This window comes from Myotis nattereri (assembly GCF_964212035.1).
Source record: "Myotis nattereri genome assembly, chromosome: 14".
Lineage (NCBI taxonomy): Eukaryota > Metazoa > Chordata > Mammalia > Chiroptera > Vespertilionidae > Myotis > Myotis nattereri.
Genome location: NC_138089.1, coordinates 32,118,929 through 32,134,432, shown reverse-complemented (window position 1 = coordinate 32,134,432; position 15,504 = coordinate 32,118,929). Strand labels below are relative to the sequence as shown.

The 15,504-nt window shown below is 54.6% G+C and overlaps 1 protein-coding gene across 3 annotated transcripts in view; it reads left to right on the top strand.

Annotated features, from left to right (window-relative positions):
- Positions 1–2,683, top strand: part of MRAS (muscle RAS oncogene homolog) — a 39,153-nt gene extending 36,470 nt beyond the window's left edge. For all 3 annotated transcript variants that reach the window (XM_081106157.1, XM_081106156.1, XM_081106158.1), the window contains exons 5-6: positions 871–950; positions 2,169–2,683. In XM_081106157.1, coding sequence (XP_080962283.1) covers positions 871–950; positions 2,169–2,268 — 180 coding nt within the window. In that variant the 3' untranslated portion in view covers positions 2,269–2,683. The remainder of the gene's footprint in view (positions 1–870; positions 951–2,168) is intronic.
- The last annotated feature ends 12,821 nt before the right edge of the window (positions 2,684–15,504 follow it).

The window sequence follows — 15,504 nt, the reverse complement described above, 5'->3', positions numbered from 1 at the left end:
CAGGAGCGGGAGGGGTGAGTAGCAGCGTGAGGTCAGAGAGATGGTGGAAGGCCTATGGGCTTGCACTCAGAGCGAGAGGGGAAGCCTTGGCAGGTTGTGAGTGAGGAGCGAGGTGGTCTGACTCATGGCGAGCAGCTTCGCTCAGGTGGCCGTGTTGGGAGTGTCTGTGGGGGCCGGGGTGGGACTGCGGCAATAGCCCGGGGCAGGCCGACGTGGGCCAGTGGGGCGCACGAAGGTGGCGAGCATGGATGCGTTCTGCATGTATTTCTAAGAGAGACAACAGAGTTGGTTCACAGATTGGATGTGAGGAGGGAGCGAAGGAGAGGAATTGGGGTGGCTGCACGGTGTGGGGCGGAGTCACTTTCAGAAAACTGAGTGCCCGTCACTGGGCCGGGGAGGCTCCAGGAGCAAGTGTGTGGGGAGACCAGGAGCGTGGCTTTAGATCTCTTTAGTTTGAGGGTGTGCAGTCCTGGCCGTGGGGCAGCCTGGCCTTAGGCTTGCCCGCCCGCGTCCTCTCTGGGCCCTGGGAAGAGGAGCCGAAGTGCCCCGGGTAGAGAAATAGACTCGGGAAGGAAACGAGTAGAATCAGAGCGTATTCTAGTTTGATAAGTGAAAGTCTTTAGTCTTCCGGTATAGAAAACGGTCACGTGAATTCTATTTTTAAGGAGCTATTAAATATCTCTGTGGCTGGAGAGCAAGAGGGAATGGGAAAAACTGTCAGTGGAACTTGCAGAGGGAGAAGCCACCACGGGACTTGGGGGTGTCGGGCCAGGGTTCTGCGGGGCTTTGAAAGCATCGGCTCCCAGGGCCCCTGAGCATTGGCATGTGGCCTCCGTGCCCCTTTCACCGAGAGGGAGCGTTGCCTTCCAGATCCCTTACATAGAAACCAGTGCCAAGGACCCGCCTCTCAACGTGGACAAAGCCTTCCATGACCTGGTCAGAGTGATCAGGTGAGCACGGGGCCCGCCCTACAAACAGGGCCCCCGGGCAAGGTGGGCGCCAGAGGGCCGGCTCTGAGGGGAGGCTGGGCACTTCTGGGCCTGTTTTTAGATTTCTTCACCCGCCCCTCTTCCCACCTCCCGTTGCTCACCCCACTGTCTCTGAGTGAAGCATCACTAGCTGACGGGAGGTGCCTGCTGCCTGAGCTCCGGCTCCTCTTGGGGTTCCCCTGAGTCCTGCAGTGTGGCCTTCCTGAGGCAGCTCCCTCCATCCTGCCCTCCGTGTCCCCCCGGCACAGCAGCTGCCCTTTGACATTTCACCCGAACTCCCAGCATTCTGACTCCCAGGCTCAAATCTCAGGGAGTGTTGAGCGTGTGTCCCTTTGCAGACCCCACACGCAGTCCGTCTACAGGATTGTCAGAAACCCCAGTCAGTAGCCTCTCATACATTCCTCCGCAGTCACCTGGTGCTGAGGAGCCTGACACAGCCTCCCGGCTGGTCTCCCTGTCATCCACCTTTCCCATTTCCAATGTCTTCAAGTTAGGTGTGAAACCACATACCGGGCTCTAACGGTGTCCTTCCTGGCCGCCACCCTCAGCCCCCAGCACAGCAAACAGGCGCACATGCACACACACACGCGCACACACACACACACACATGCGTGTGCACACAGAGAGAGACACACAGACACACACACACAGAGAAACACACACAGACACACACACGCACGCGCACTCCAGCTGTGACGTTGCAGGCTGCATCTCTGCACTCTCAAAATTATTTTTCTCGTGGGCATTTTGCCTCCAGTTAGGATATGCTATCACCAGGAGGTGGCGAAGTCTTGGTTACAGACCTGTAGTTACCAGGAGAGGTTTTAGACATAGGAACTATGAACAGAAAACATGTATAAAGCTTGTGCTCGGCTGACCTGTCATTTTATTTAAAATAGGAAACATGGAAATAGAGGGGAACATTATATAACACATAACGTAGAGTATGATTTAAATCGATGTGGCCACAGCATGGTGGAGCAGTTCTCAGCAGTAGCGATGAGACACTGTCCAGGCCCTGCCCTCCGTCAGCACCTAGGACAGCGGCATCTCTGCCACTCCCACCCCCACCCTTATCCCCAGCCTCCCTGCCTCAGACCCAGGGCCCTGGGAGGGAAGGCACAGGGAGAAGCAAAGCCCACACTGACGTTGACTTTCTGCCTTTCATTGTCTCAAAAGGCAACAGATTCCAGAAAAGAGCCAGAAGAAGAAGAAGAAAGCCAAATGGCGGGGAGACCGGGCCACGGGTACCCACAAACTTCAGTGTGTGATATTGTGATGGGCTTGGGGCCCTGGGCACAGTCACCGTGAACTGGCCAGCCCTCAGGACCCCTCCACTGCCTCACCTCACCAGGAACTGTTTCTAACCATGACCCTTGACCCGAGGACTGGGCGCAGGAAGGGAGACAGGGAGGGTGGGCGGGGAGGAAAGGGGGTGCGGCTTCCTCGAAAGGGCACAGGCTTCGTGTCTCACAAGACCCAGCATTCGAGCCCCGCGTGTGATTCAGCCGGCTCCTCCGTCTCCTGGCGGCTGTGTTGTTTCTCTGGACTGCGTAGTGTCGGTTCGAGGTGGACGTTTACCCTCCACGTACAGCGTACGAAACAAGCCATGACCCAGCTCCCCGCTTGTCTCCAGTCCTCGGTGTCTGAGCTTGGGCGTCTTTTGTCATGTTTTTAAATTATTTTGGTGATCACTGTTGTCTCGAGGGGGTCTGTGCCCACTGTCTGGGGGAGTTTCACCTTCAGCAGATCCCCTGACAGCATGTCCGGAACACCGTGGTTGTTTTTCGCCGAGTTTTCCCGGCAGTGCCAAACGCACCTCACTGTGGGGGACAGTGACTGGGAGACCGCGGTGACTGGGGCCCGAAGCGGGAGGCCTCAGGGGCAGCAGTCCCTGCTCGTGGCCTGAAAATGGCAGCCATGGGAGCCATGAGAGCCGTGCCCCGCAGGAGGGTTTCATGGCCGATATCAGGAAACAATCTCATTTTGCTGAGGGGAGAGGCTGGTGCGAGCTTGCCAGTTCTTTTTTTTTTTAATATATATATTTTATTGATTTTTTACAGAGAGGAAGGGAGAGGGATAGAGAGTTAGAAACATCAATGAGAGAGAAACATCCATCAGCTGCCTCCTGCACGCCCCCGACTGGGGATGTGCCTGCAACCAAGGTACATGCCCTTGACCGGAATCGAACCTGGGACCCTTCAGTCCGCAGGCTGCCGCTCTATCCACTGAGCCAAACCGGTCAGGGCAAGCTTGCCAGTTCTAAAAGGGGTTTCGTGATCCTGGAGATGTAGAGACTCAAGGGCACAGATCTGCCCAGGTGTTCGTGTCTTTCCCCGTCGGCGTGGGCTCAGCCTGTCCCCACCGGCCTGTGCTGCCCACAGCTCTCATCACAGACACACTGACGGCCTGCATGCTTCTCCACGCCACCGTGCGCTCCTCGGGGCACCATCCGGGGTTCTGGTTTGTGCTGAACCTTACGCAGACGTGACCCAATACTGTTGTTACCTAAGCAGCACCAACACCCGAAACCGTGTTCCCTCCGAGTCAACTGACGACCACCCCTGGAGCCCCGTGAACCCTTCGCAGCGTCAGCATCAGGCCGCCTTCCTGGCTCATACGGACAAGGCTTGTGTTAACCTCTCAGATCTTAACGGTAACGTGTGATCAGAAGAGGAAGGAAGGTTGAGGTGAAGACATCGCTCCCATACCCCTGTTTCTACGAGGGGGCAGTCCCCCAACTCCCTGGTGACGTCCCCCTCCCCCTCAGTGCTGCTGGTGAGAGCCCAAGACTGGATTTGGGGGCCGGGGTGGGGGGGCAGGGGCAGCAGGCACGGCAGTGACCCCTGAGAGGAGGTCAGGGATGAAGTGGCGCACCTTGTGACCTTATTTCCCGAATGTGACCAATCGGGTCACGGCAAACTGGCGCACCCCTAGCAGGTGGCCTGGCCACCGTTTGGAGAAAGACCAGGGAGAGCGAGCGCCCGGCTGGACACCGGGACGCCGGATGCTTCTCCAGCTCTGAGCGAGCGCCGAGGGGCCAGCCCGAGGGACCGGCTGCAGAAGGAAACAGCCGAGAGTTTGTTAGTTGGAAATCAAACTTCTTTATGTGTCTAAATGGCCCTTTTTTTTTCTGACCCTAAAAGAAAGGATAATAAAGAACATTCCAGATCAGGCATCTCACGGCTCCCCAAGAACCTATCCTGTTAATGAATGGACATCTTAAACACTAACAGGACCAGGCTCTTTCCAACCCGTGTGCTCCCCTGAGCCCCGGCCCGTGTGCCCTGTGGTGGTGGCCGCAGGCCGGTGAGAGCGAGGCAAGGCCGGTGGCAGGAAGTCGGCGGAGATGTTTGTATCGAGGCAGCGGTGGCCTGGGACCAGGGGCCCTGTACATGGGGCAGTGTCCACCGTTGGAAAACATCTCCCGGACACGGACCACCACCGGTGCACCTGCCCACGGGGGAGCCTGCGAAGCCCTGAGCACTATGTGGAGAGTCTCGGAAGCAGATAAGCTGACCTCGAGTGAAGCCCTTGGCTGTGAAGATAACAAAGGGGTTCCAACCGCTCCCGGGCCCCCCCACCCAACGGGCAGTGCATCTGCTCTGCCTGACCCCATCTTCCAGGGCATCCATCCTGCACCCAGCCCACAGCTCCACTCCTCAGTGCCCGATAGGGAACCTGGGTCAGGGATGGCTTTCACGGCCTCTGCCGTGGAGCCGGTGGTCAGCCTCCATCTCCCATGACCTCCTCCTTTTCCTCCAGGTGCGATGGGTAAATAACACTTTTAAAAGACAGGTCTTTGGGTTTGAGAGAACCGTGAGCCCACCTGGCCGCGAAGGCTGCCAGATAGGCCAGAGTGGCGTGTGCCCTGGGGCAGCCCCAGCACAACATTTTCTCCATGGCCTCCTGGCAGGTCCGTCTTGGAACCAGCTGGCCCTGTTACCAGGTCGGTGACTGAGGAGCCCAACGGGACTTGTGTCTTTTGTGACATCCCGGTGTTTCCACTGTTTTTCCAGACGAGCTGCATAGCACAGCCCCTGAGCACACCCTTCCTGAAACCCCACCCTATGCCTTCGCCACTGTGTGCTCTCAGCCTTCCTTCTAAAATCGACACCCTCCCCCTGCAAGGGCTCCTTTCTCCCCCACTGGTAATCCTGGCCGCTCTCCCACCCCCACCGCCTGGGGCCCGGCCACGGACTTCCCCTGCACTTTGCCACGCAGGGGACGTTTGGATGGTTTTTCTTAGGACTTTGCCTCCCGCCTCGCTGTGGAGCGTGGCTGGTGGCCTGTCTCGCTAACACGTGGCAGCTCTGACTCAAAGGACCTTCACGTGTGACGACAGTCAACCCAGAGCCATAGACGGGCTGCCTCCATTCGCAGCCCATTGGATTAGAAACCCCATGTCGGTTTACTGAGAACGAAAGATACTTGAATAACGGAGCGCCCGTGCGCGCCCCGCTTCTGTTACGCAGTATTAACAGGTGGCCGTTGTCGTGAGACGAGAGCGATGCCTGGAGATCTCGACGATGCGTGAGCCTTTTATGTAACTTTTTATTAAGTCTTTGTGTATCTCAACTCATTAATAAAGAAATGAAGAGGAACACGTGTCATATTTCCTCTTATTCGAACATTCCTGAAGTTTTGCTGACAACACTGTCCGTTGACAGTGTCTGGCTCAGAACACCCATCTCTCACGGGCGAACCTGAAGTAAGGAGACCCCTGGGGGCCTGGGAGGCGTCTCCTTCCTCACGGAGCCCGAGGAGGAAGGCAGGTGTGCGGAGACACAGCCCCTTGATGTTCGGCAGCCCTGGATTGGAGCTTTGCCCCCGGCCTGTCTGGGCCCCTGAGCACGGTTCCTGCTTCAGTGCTCAGCTGCCCGCCTGGGAATGGGGCAGGAGTGTGCTCCTCCGAAGTAGGCGGAGGGAGCTCACAGCAAGGAGCCCAGGAGTGGCGCTCTCTGTAAGGCCACCTGCGGGGTTGTCTGACGTGCTTTCCATGGAAACTGCCCCCGGCCCTGTGATTTCATTTTTCTATTGATTGCACCTGGTGGGCACTTGACCAAGCTGCTCCTCTCTCTCCTGTATCATCGGAGCCCTCTCTCCATGGGATCTTTCCCATCTTAACACAAACAAGAACAAAACCTTCCTTTGACCCACGTCCTCTGCCAGATACGACCCGCTGCTTCTCTGCCATCTTTTGTAGAAAGGGATCTTAAAAGAGTAGCCTGTGCTTACTCTCAGGAACCCCCTCATTCCTTTCTCTTTAAACTGCTCCAAAGAGGCGTCCACCCCTCGTCCTCCCACCGCCTTTGTCAAGGTCTCCAGTGGCTCCCATCACGTGGAATTCAGTGGCGGGCTCAGTCTTCTCATCATTGATCTGCTTACCGCGTTGGCACAGCTGACGATCCCTCTTCCTGGTTAAACTGTCTCCCTCTGGCCTCTGGGGTGCCGCCATATCTGGTGGTTCTTCCTTGCGGTCCCTCCCTAACCTCCTTTGCTGGTTCCCCCTCTTCCACCACCTACGGATAGAAGCCAGGGGGTGCCCCCAGTCAGCACCGCAGCGTCAGCATCACTCAGAATGCTGGAAACCCATGCTCGTGGGCTCTGTCCCGACCTTCTCAACCAGCATCTGCATTTTCGGGAGAACCCCAGGTGACTCAGGTACACTGAAGTGTGAGTGCCACTGGCCTAACTTCAGCTCAGCATCAGTGGAACCCAGCCCCGACTCCCTGTGCTCCGCGGCCCCGTTCAACCACGTGCAACCAGAAGAAGCCGCCTGGGCATCCATCGCAACAATTCGAGTTTGCGCCTCTGTCTGCCACAGCGGCAAGATTCTGCCTGGCGAAGGCAGCGAGCTCGGAAGCGTCCCGCAGTCAGCACGTGGTTCCCTTAACTGTGGGAAGCTTTTCTGCAAAGGCATGTGGGCTCCAGGTTTGCTTCTCAAACCCTCTAGCGTTTTTCTTAAAATGTGGACAACTGCCCACCTGGGGACATGGTTCCTCGACCTAGGAACCATGAGGTCACGGTTCGATTCCCGGTCAGGGCACATGCCGGGGTTGCCGGCTCGATCCCCAGGGTGGGGTGTGCAGGAGGCAGCCAATCAGTGAGTCTCTCTCATCACTGATGTGTCTATCTACCTCTTTCTCCCTTCCTCTCTGAAATCAATTTTTAAAAATAATTTTTTTTTAAAAAAAAAAGGGGAGGAAAAAATGTGGACAAGGATGCTCACTGTAAAGAACAAGAGAACACGAACAATCGGAGCTGGAAACGGGTAAAGGCCCTGTTCTTCGGGCACACGGAGGTGAGCTGCTCTGTGCCAACCACTCTCGTGCCCCGGGACTTGCACTTTCTAGGCTCGAACAGCGAACATCGTGCCAAATAGCTCATTACATGTTAATGTGGGAAGTAAGGAAAAGAAGGCTGAGTTAGCAGGGATCCAAGAACTGATGGGTGCTCTCAGGAGAATGTGCACCCGGCAGCGATGCGTAAGCCGTGCACTCTGGCTCACGCCAGCTTCCTGGCCAGGCGGGCACCGGCGCCTGCGCTGAGGGACGGAGGGGAAACACCTGGATGAGTGGTTCTCCAGGTCTGGTCCCCAGTCAGCAGCTTCAGCGTCACTGAGAACTTATAGGAAAAACAAATGACCTGGCCCCGCCGCAGGCCCCCCGAGGGTTGGTCAGCCCTGCAGGAGATTCCGGTGCTCCCTCGGGTCTGAGAGCCCCCGAGTTACAATGAAAACCCCATCGCACGCAGGTCAATGGCAGCTGGTTCGTTCTCCCCTGCAAGGCAGCAGCTGGCTGTCTGGACCAAGTGGCCCAGGTCCTGCCTGCATCTGAACCCCAGGGGCCCCCGCACATGCGGAATGGTGTGTTTCCTGGGGGGACAATCATTTTCTCGGTCCTCACTGTGCCACCCACCGTGTGTTACCCAGAGGAACGATGAGCTGACCCCTTGACCCTCCTTTTCCAACTTTAGGCCCTGCCGGTAGTTTCAACGGCCGCTGAGAGAGGGAAGAGGAAATGAAAGGAGTGGAGATCCGTCTCCCCTTCTAAGGAGCCGGACAGAGCTCTTCACTTGGTTGACACATCCCTGCACACGCCCCCACGGCATCCTGAGGGAGGGGCCCGCCTCCCTTCTCCCAGTTCCCCCGGGTGACTCAGTGTGCGACCCACGCATGACTCACCCACCGCCTCCCTGCCGTGGTTAGCAGCACCTGCCACTCAGAATTGACAAAAGAGGAGAGGAAATTGGATGCTGTGGCAGCCGGGGAAGACTTGGTTGGGTCCGGAACCCTGCTGGGAAACACAGGCAGGTGAGGGGTGTGAGGCAGGGAGCAGAGCCGCCTCAAGTCCGACGCCATCACCTGGGATTCCTAACCACCTATGCCAGTGGCTCGGAAAGGACTGTGTGTTAGTATTAGGGTCACTCGGGAGGTTTCGGGGGGGAATCTCGAGGTCCAGGTCACACCCCCAGAGAATCTGGAGCCATTGGCCTGGGTAGAGGCCCGGGTATGAAGACTTGTTGAAGCTCCCCAGGTGACTCGGCGGCACAGCCAGCGTCCGTGGGGTTCAGGCCCCTTGAATACTGTGCTTCTCAGTGATGATTGGTTAACACCAGAAGCAGCTGCCTGCGGGAGCCCGTGCCTGAGGGTTACGCAGGACGCCGGTTTCCCGCCTTTGTAAACACACCTACCACGGGCATCTTCTCTCCTCACTGGTGCTCCCAGAGCCTGGCTTGACCTGCCGACTCATCTGCTCACAGTCCGCCCCAACGCCTCATTCCTCACGTCCCTTCCAAGTTTATGGAAGGCCTGGCGGCACAAAGTTCACACGTGTCTACTAAAGGAGTGGATAATTACTACAGATACCAGCAGGGGCCTCCAGCCTTAACACCTCAGTCAGACAGGCTCCTACCGCCCTTCTCCGCTCGCAGCCCCATGGCCCATGGCTCCCCAAGGCCAGGTGCAGACTTCAGATCGTTCCCAAGGGTCAGGTGCTCAGGGATGTCCACGTCTGTCTGTTCCACAGCCCCCCCTGCCTCAGTTTCCACAAAGAAACCCCACTCTCAGTCACCATCCCTGCGCTTTGCTGAGGACTCCGGGGTCCCAGGCCTGGTCCCTCTGCTGTCTGGGCCTCTCAATTGGCCACCAGCCCATGCTCCACAAGACCCTCCACCACCCCCTGTGCTCCCCCACCGCCAGCCCCCTCCCTCAGATCCGCTCACCTTCCTTTGCTGTGATCCCATAATCCCTTCCTGGGCTCAAGTGCGGTTCTGGTTGTTACTAGGTGACCAAGGTTTCCAGTTTGCTCAGGACTGAGGGCTTTTCTGGGATATGGATCTTCAGTGCTAACACCAGCACAGTCCCGGCAAAACAATACTCATATAACAGCTTCTCCCTTCTCCCCTCCCCCAAAATAAGTCCAATAGGTGGTCACCCTACTAGTAAGAATAAAACTTTCACCTTGTTCTAGAGCAGTGGTTCTCAACCTTCTGGCCCTTTAAATACAGTTCCTCATGTTGTGACCCAACCATAAAATTATTTTCGTTGCTACTTCATAACTGTAATGTTGCTACTGTTATGAATCGTAATGTAAACATCTGATATGCAGGATGGTCTTAGGCGACCCCTGTGAAAGGGTTGTTCGACCGCCAAAGGGGTCGCGACCCACAGGTTGAGAACCACTGATCTAGAACAATATGAATCAGGATAAATTAGGTGGCAGTTCTCAAACTTTATCAACCATCACCATCATCTAGGACAGTGGTTCTCAACCTCCCTAATGCCGCAACCCTTTAATACAGTTCCTCATGCTGTGGTGGCCCCCAATTTCATTGTTACAAATGGAACATAATTAAAGCATAGTGATTAATCACAAAAACAATATGTAATTATATATGTGTTTTCCAATGGTCTTAGGCGACCCCTGTGAAAGGGTCGTTTGACCCCCAAAGGGGTCTCGACCCACAGGTTGAGAACCGCTGATCTAGGAGCTGGATAAAATGCAGGCTTTTCTTCTGAATCAGCCGGCCTGGGGTGGGGCCCCAGAATTTGTCCTTACGGCAGCGTCTTGCGAATGCGATGCCGCTGGTCTGGTACCACACGTTGTGCGCCCTGAATTAGCGCATGCATGTCACACATTCACAACGCGCACTGCAGGCACTAGTGACAGCGAACATTTTGCTGAGCCCCTCCTGTGAGCCGGCACTGTGCTACTGATACGCAGCATCTCGTGTAATCCCCGCGGGGGGACCCTGTGGTGGGTGATGTGGCGCTTGTTTCATCGAGAGGAACCCTGTAGTCCAGGGAAACCCAGGAGTGACTGAGCCTGAACTTGCACCCAGTTCCCTCCTTCTCGATTTGCCACCACCCCCGCCATGTGGAGCACGAGCTCGTCCCAGCTGGCTACCCCACCCTTTCCATTTTCACTTGTTTCAGGAAAATCTCTCGATGCATCTCCCACATCCCCGCCTTCTTCCGAGTGAACTGAATGCAGCTCAACTTCCCCTGGTGACTCAGCAGCAGCACTCTGAACCTAGTTAGGTCACTGCCACTTTCCTGAGCATCTGCACCGGGCTTCCTCCCAGGGCCCAGCCGCAAGTCCTTGATGCAGGGCACTACAATGTTAATAGAACACCCCGCTCCCAAAAAATAAGTCCAGGTTTTTTGTTTTGCCTTCGTGGTTGGCATTGCTGAGCTTCTGACGTGTTTGGTGCACAGAGGGTGTGTGGGGCAGTGCCCAGGTCTAGCCCAGCTTTGCTGTGGCCCAGCCTCTCTATGCCTCAACTTCCTCATCTGTCAAATGGGGTTGATGATAATAATTGTACTTTTAGTGCGATTGGACTATTGTTGGGTTTGAATTAGAGATATACTTCCTGAAGAAATGGCTGGCATATAGAATCTCTAATTCAATGTTAGCCAAGATCCCAGAATCAGATCATTAAATGCTTTGGGAGTGCCTACCAGTAAGTACAGCCACCACTTATTGAACACTTGGCAAGTACCAGTCGTTGTGCTTTGCAAGGGTCACCTCACTTAAGGTTTGGAGGAGCTGGGTGCCTTGCCCAAGCACTCGGCCCAGTAAGTGGGGTGCCAGGATCCCACCCAGGCCAATATAGCATCCCCTCTGCCACCCTTGCAGGGCGGTCCTAGGCCAGGCATGAGCAAGGAGGCTCAGCCTCACTCCATCACCACTCTCCCTTGGATCACCGGCCTGGAAGGCTCTGCCCTGCACCCCCATCCTCTGGCCACAGCTCCCGGCCCCCAGCCACTCCCCTGTTTGCCTCACCCCCGTGCCTCAATGCGCTTCCCCTGAAAGGCAGCCTCCACACTCCACTCGCTCTGCCTGTTGCCCTCTCTTCTCGTGGGACCCAGGGCTACTCGGAGCTTTGCTTTCACCAGGCTCCTCTTGTCAAACAATACAGTCCACCCACATGGCAGGCAGGTTGGCATCAGGCATCAAGAGGCTTAAAATTCTCTATCCTAAAAATTCCACTCTCCTACAGATATCATCAAAGATGCACAGAATGATGGACAAAGCTGATCTCTGCATTCATAAGACAAACAATTGGAAATGATCTAAGTGAACAATAATTGGGGAAGGTTAAGGAAATAATGTTATACCCATAAAGTGGGATGTTGTCCAGCTATTAAGAGAAGATGTGTGAATCAGCAGAGGAACTCTACATTTCCTGTACTTTCATGATCCCTGGGTGTTATAATCATTTCTTAAATCCTCACTTAGTGGAAATGTGGAGAAAATGGCATCAACTTCTATTTATTTTCATTATTTGACCAGTAAGACTGGACTCTTTATGGTTTGTCCAGTTTTACTCCTTATGGGATGCCTATGTATGCCCTCTCTTCAATTGCCATTGAGGATTTTCTTTTTCTTATTTATTAGCTTTTACATATTAAGTTTACTGACCACTTATATTTATCCTCAAATTTCCCAATGTAATTTCTTTCTTAATTTTATTTATAATTTATTTTTACACTATATATTTTTTATTTTAAATATTCAAAGCTCTCATTTTATCATTTATGGTTTTTGTCTTTGGTGTAATGCTAATGAGGTCTTTTCATATATATAATACCTTTATACCTTTTTCCCCCAGATAACTTTCTAGCCATTAAATAATACAATGGAATTGTTCACACTCCATACCTTTATAGTGAAGATTAAATGTGTGAATTCTTGAAAGCTCTGGAAACAATCACTGGCACATAGTAGGTGCTGTATTATTAATGTAAACATTCATTCATTGGAGATTTATTCTGGAGTCAGATGGGAAATAGGTTTTAGCTTTGCGTTAAGCCAGTTGTCCCAACATTATTTATTCATAATGCACCCTGTCCTCATCAAAAAGCTTGTGCTGGCCTCGCTGGCATGGCTCAGGGATTGAGCATCAACCTATGAACCAGAAGGTCATGGTTCGATTCCTGGTCAGAGCGCATGCCCGGGTTGCAGGCTCAGTCCCCAGTGTGGGGCCTGCAGGAGGCAGCCAGTCAATGATTCTCTCTCATCATTGATGTTTCTCTCTCTCTCTCCCTCTCCCTTCCTCTCGGAAATCAATAAAAATATATATATTTTAAAAAGCTTGTGCTGGAATGGGCCGAGCTCTGAGCTGGGGGAGAGGCTACTCCAAACTCCCTGCTCACTTCTCCCGGTGCCAAGTTCAAGAGCTTTGCCCCAAGAGGTTTCCTAAGGATGGGGTGCAGAACCCCTGCTGGCTCCATTCCCAGCCCAGGTGCAGTGCCTCTTAGCCTCAGTCTGTCTACAGGTCCTTCCCTTTGACCTCTGGAGGCAGCGAGAGTCCCGTTTTCTCTAACATCCCTCCCCCCGCCCCCTCCAGCCCACTGAACCTTCTCGGCCAAGGTCCCCAACTGCCCCCCAACCTAGTCAGCATGGCCAGGCAGAGCCCTTTGTTTTGCACGGGACAGTAGTGAGGGGTGAGGGGTTCTCTATCCACTGGGGGTCACCCAGCCAGGCTATCTGGCCATTGCTGGTTCCTGGGTCCAATAAGGGCCAGATTTCCATGGTCTGAAGCGCAAAAATGTTCATTGCTCTTCCCTCTTCTTCTTCACCCCTGTGAGGAAGTTTTTCAGAAGCGACACATCTTCTCTGAGGGCCATGGTATCAAAGGTTAGGGAGGAGATGGAGCTAGTGGCAGAGATGCCTCTTTGTTAGGCTAAGCGCTGAAGGTCACTTCTGAGGGCCCCTCTGTGCTGGCCCGGCCTATCTGGCACTATGCACAGAGCATTCGTGCCAGTGGCGCCCCCTGGCCCGCACAGCTGCCAAGACACGTGCCAGGAGTTTTCCTCAAGTCACTTCTCATGGAGTCTGAGGAGGAGCGAACCGCCCCTCAGGTGAGCGAACTGAGCTTCGCAGAAGTTAAATACAGTGGGGCCTTGACTTACAAGTGTCCCGACTAACGAGTTTTTTGAGATACCAGCTGCCTCTTGCTGATTTTTTGCATTGAGTTGACGGAGTAATTTGAGTTAACGAGCTCCTTAATGAGCTCGGTCTCCGAACGAATTAAACTCGTAAGTCAAGGCCCCACTGTAACTCCCCCAGGTCTCACAGGCCTGAGGGGGCACAGCGGGGACTCTGCCAGAGCTCCCACCTGAAAAACAGGGCTCATGCGAGCACTTACCTCTGTGTTGGTTGTGAGGATGCAATGAGCTGATGCATTCAAAGAGCTTAGAAATACTGCCTGTCAGACACACAGAAAGTTCTCAATGCCCGGGAGTTGCCATTTCAGCATTATTACTGCAGCAGCTGCAGCTGGTATTGTTACCCCCATTTGAGGTTCCCCGCCCTGCAGCCGGCTGGGCGTCCGGCTGGGAAGTGTGACGCGTGTCATTCTTGTCCACCAGGTGGCAGCACTGCAGAGCCAGCGGGTCCATTTCCAGCCTCTCAGTGTGGTTCCCAGGGAAGCCCTGCGCTCCCAGAGGCCCCGGGAGATCAAAGGCCAGACCCTTCTGCTCCCTGCCCCAGCTCCACCTCCACCCTCTGGGGCAGTGGTTCTCAACCTTCTGCCCCTTTAAATACAGTTCCTCATGTTGTGACCCAACCATAAAATTATTTTCGTTGCTACTTCATAACTGTAATGTTGCTACTGTTATGAATCGTAATGTAAATATCTGATAGGCAGGATGGTCTTAGGCGACCCCTGTGAAAGGGTCGTTGGACCACCAAAGGGGTCGCGACCCACAGGTTGAGAACCGCTGCTCTGGGGCTTCCTGCCCTCCAGGTCTGCTTGTACCCAGATAAACGTGCACCCTGGGGACTCAGAGTCTGGACCGAAACACGTTCACAGTATAGGCTGCCAGTGGTTCACACAGGGGCAGGAAGCCCTCTGGGTCTCAGCTCTCCCGCAGGCCAGGCTGGTTCCTTGTGGACACTCCAAACCCTTACGGCTGATCTCAATTGTCTTCTGGGGCTGGATGGCTCCACCTGCTTCAAGCTTCCCAGGTCAATACAAGGAAACGTGGGTCCCAGGAAGGAGTTTCAGACAGGCTCCACACACATTCACCGTTCCACCCTGCAAACACCTCAAACACCTCGGGAGACCCCAGTCCCTGCCCCCTGGCCTGTGTGACCACCTCGGGAGACCCCAGTCCCTGCCCCCTGGCCTGTTCGCTGGGCAGCCAGCATTTCACAGCACGTTGTGGGAGGGCCTCAGTCACAGATGGAGCCTATTAACAGGCAGATTCCAAAGCCCCACTTTGGCCAGTGGTTCTCCAGGTGAGGTCCCAGGACCACTGCTACACATCACCTGGGAACTTGTAAAAAATGCAAATTCTGCCCAATCAGAAACTGGGACGGGGGCAGCAATCTGTGGCTAACAAGCCCTCCGGGGACTGGGCAGCATTAAGGTTTGAGGCACACTGGCCTGCACTTCCCCCTCGTCTGTGGCTGCAGGAACCTGCTCCACAGACACCGCCAAGTCGCTCTCGCCAGAGGTCCGGTAGGTCTAATTCATTATTTCTACGGGGCCAAGTGTTGTGTCAATAGTGCGGTTAGTGGGCTGTGTGGTATGCCACCAGGCATGGTTGTGATGGATATTTTCCCATATGAAGGTGCTCAAAGCTATTGCGGTTTTAGTTTTTATCTTGATGAAAATGTGTAATGTTTTCATTACAGTTGCTTAGCAAACAGAACTCTGACTTGTGACAGGGGACTTCACAGATGATCAGATTTCATGGTCTATCTTGTTTCCGACAGCTTTACAATTTTCCTCCCTGAGGCAAGGGGAGGTGGCCCGAGGCATTGATGCGTTACCGTGTGAAGGGGAGGAGATGCAGGCTCAGGCCCCGCACCCCCCCTCCCCCCATAATGTTGATGAGAGCCCCTGGCCCTGGGAGGGACCAGGCTTGGGATGGGGCAGCATGGTTCCTGGAGGAGCGAGAGGTGCCAGCCCCACACACAAGCTCCCAATCTCAAGTAGATGATAGACGTTTGACAGGAAGTGTGACCTGTTCATTCCTTTCCCTGCCCGTCACCTCCCA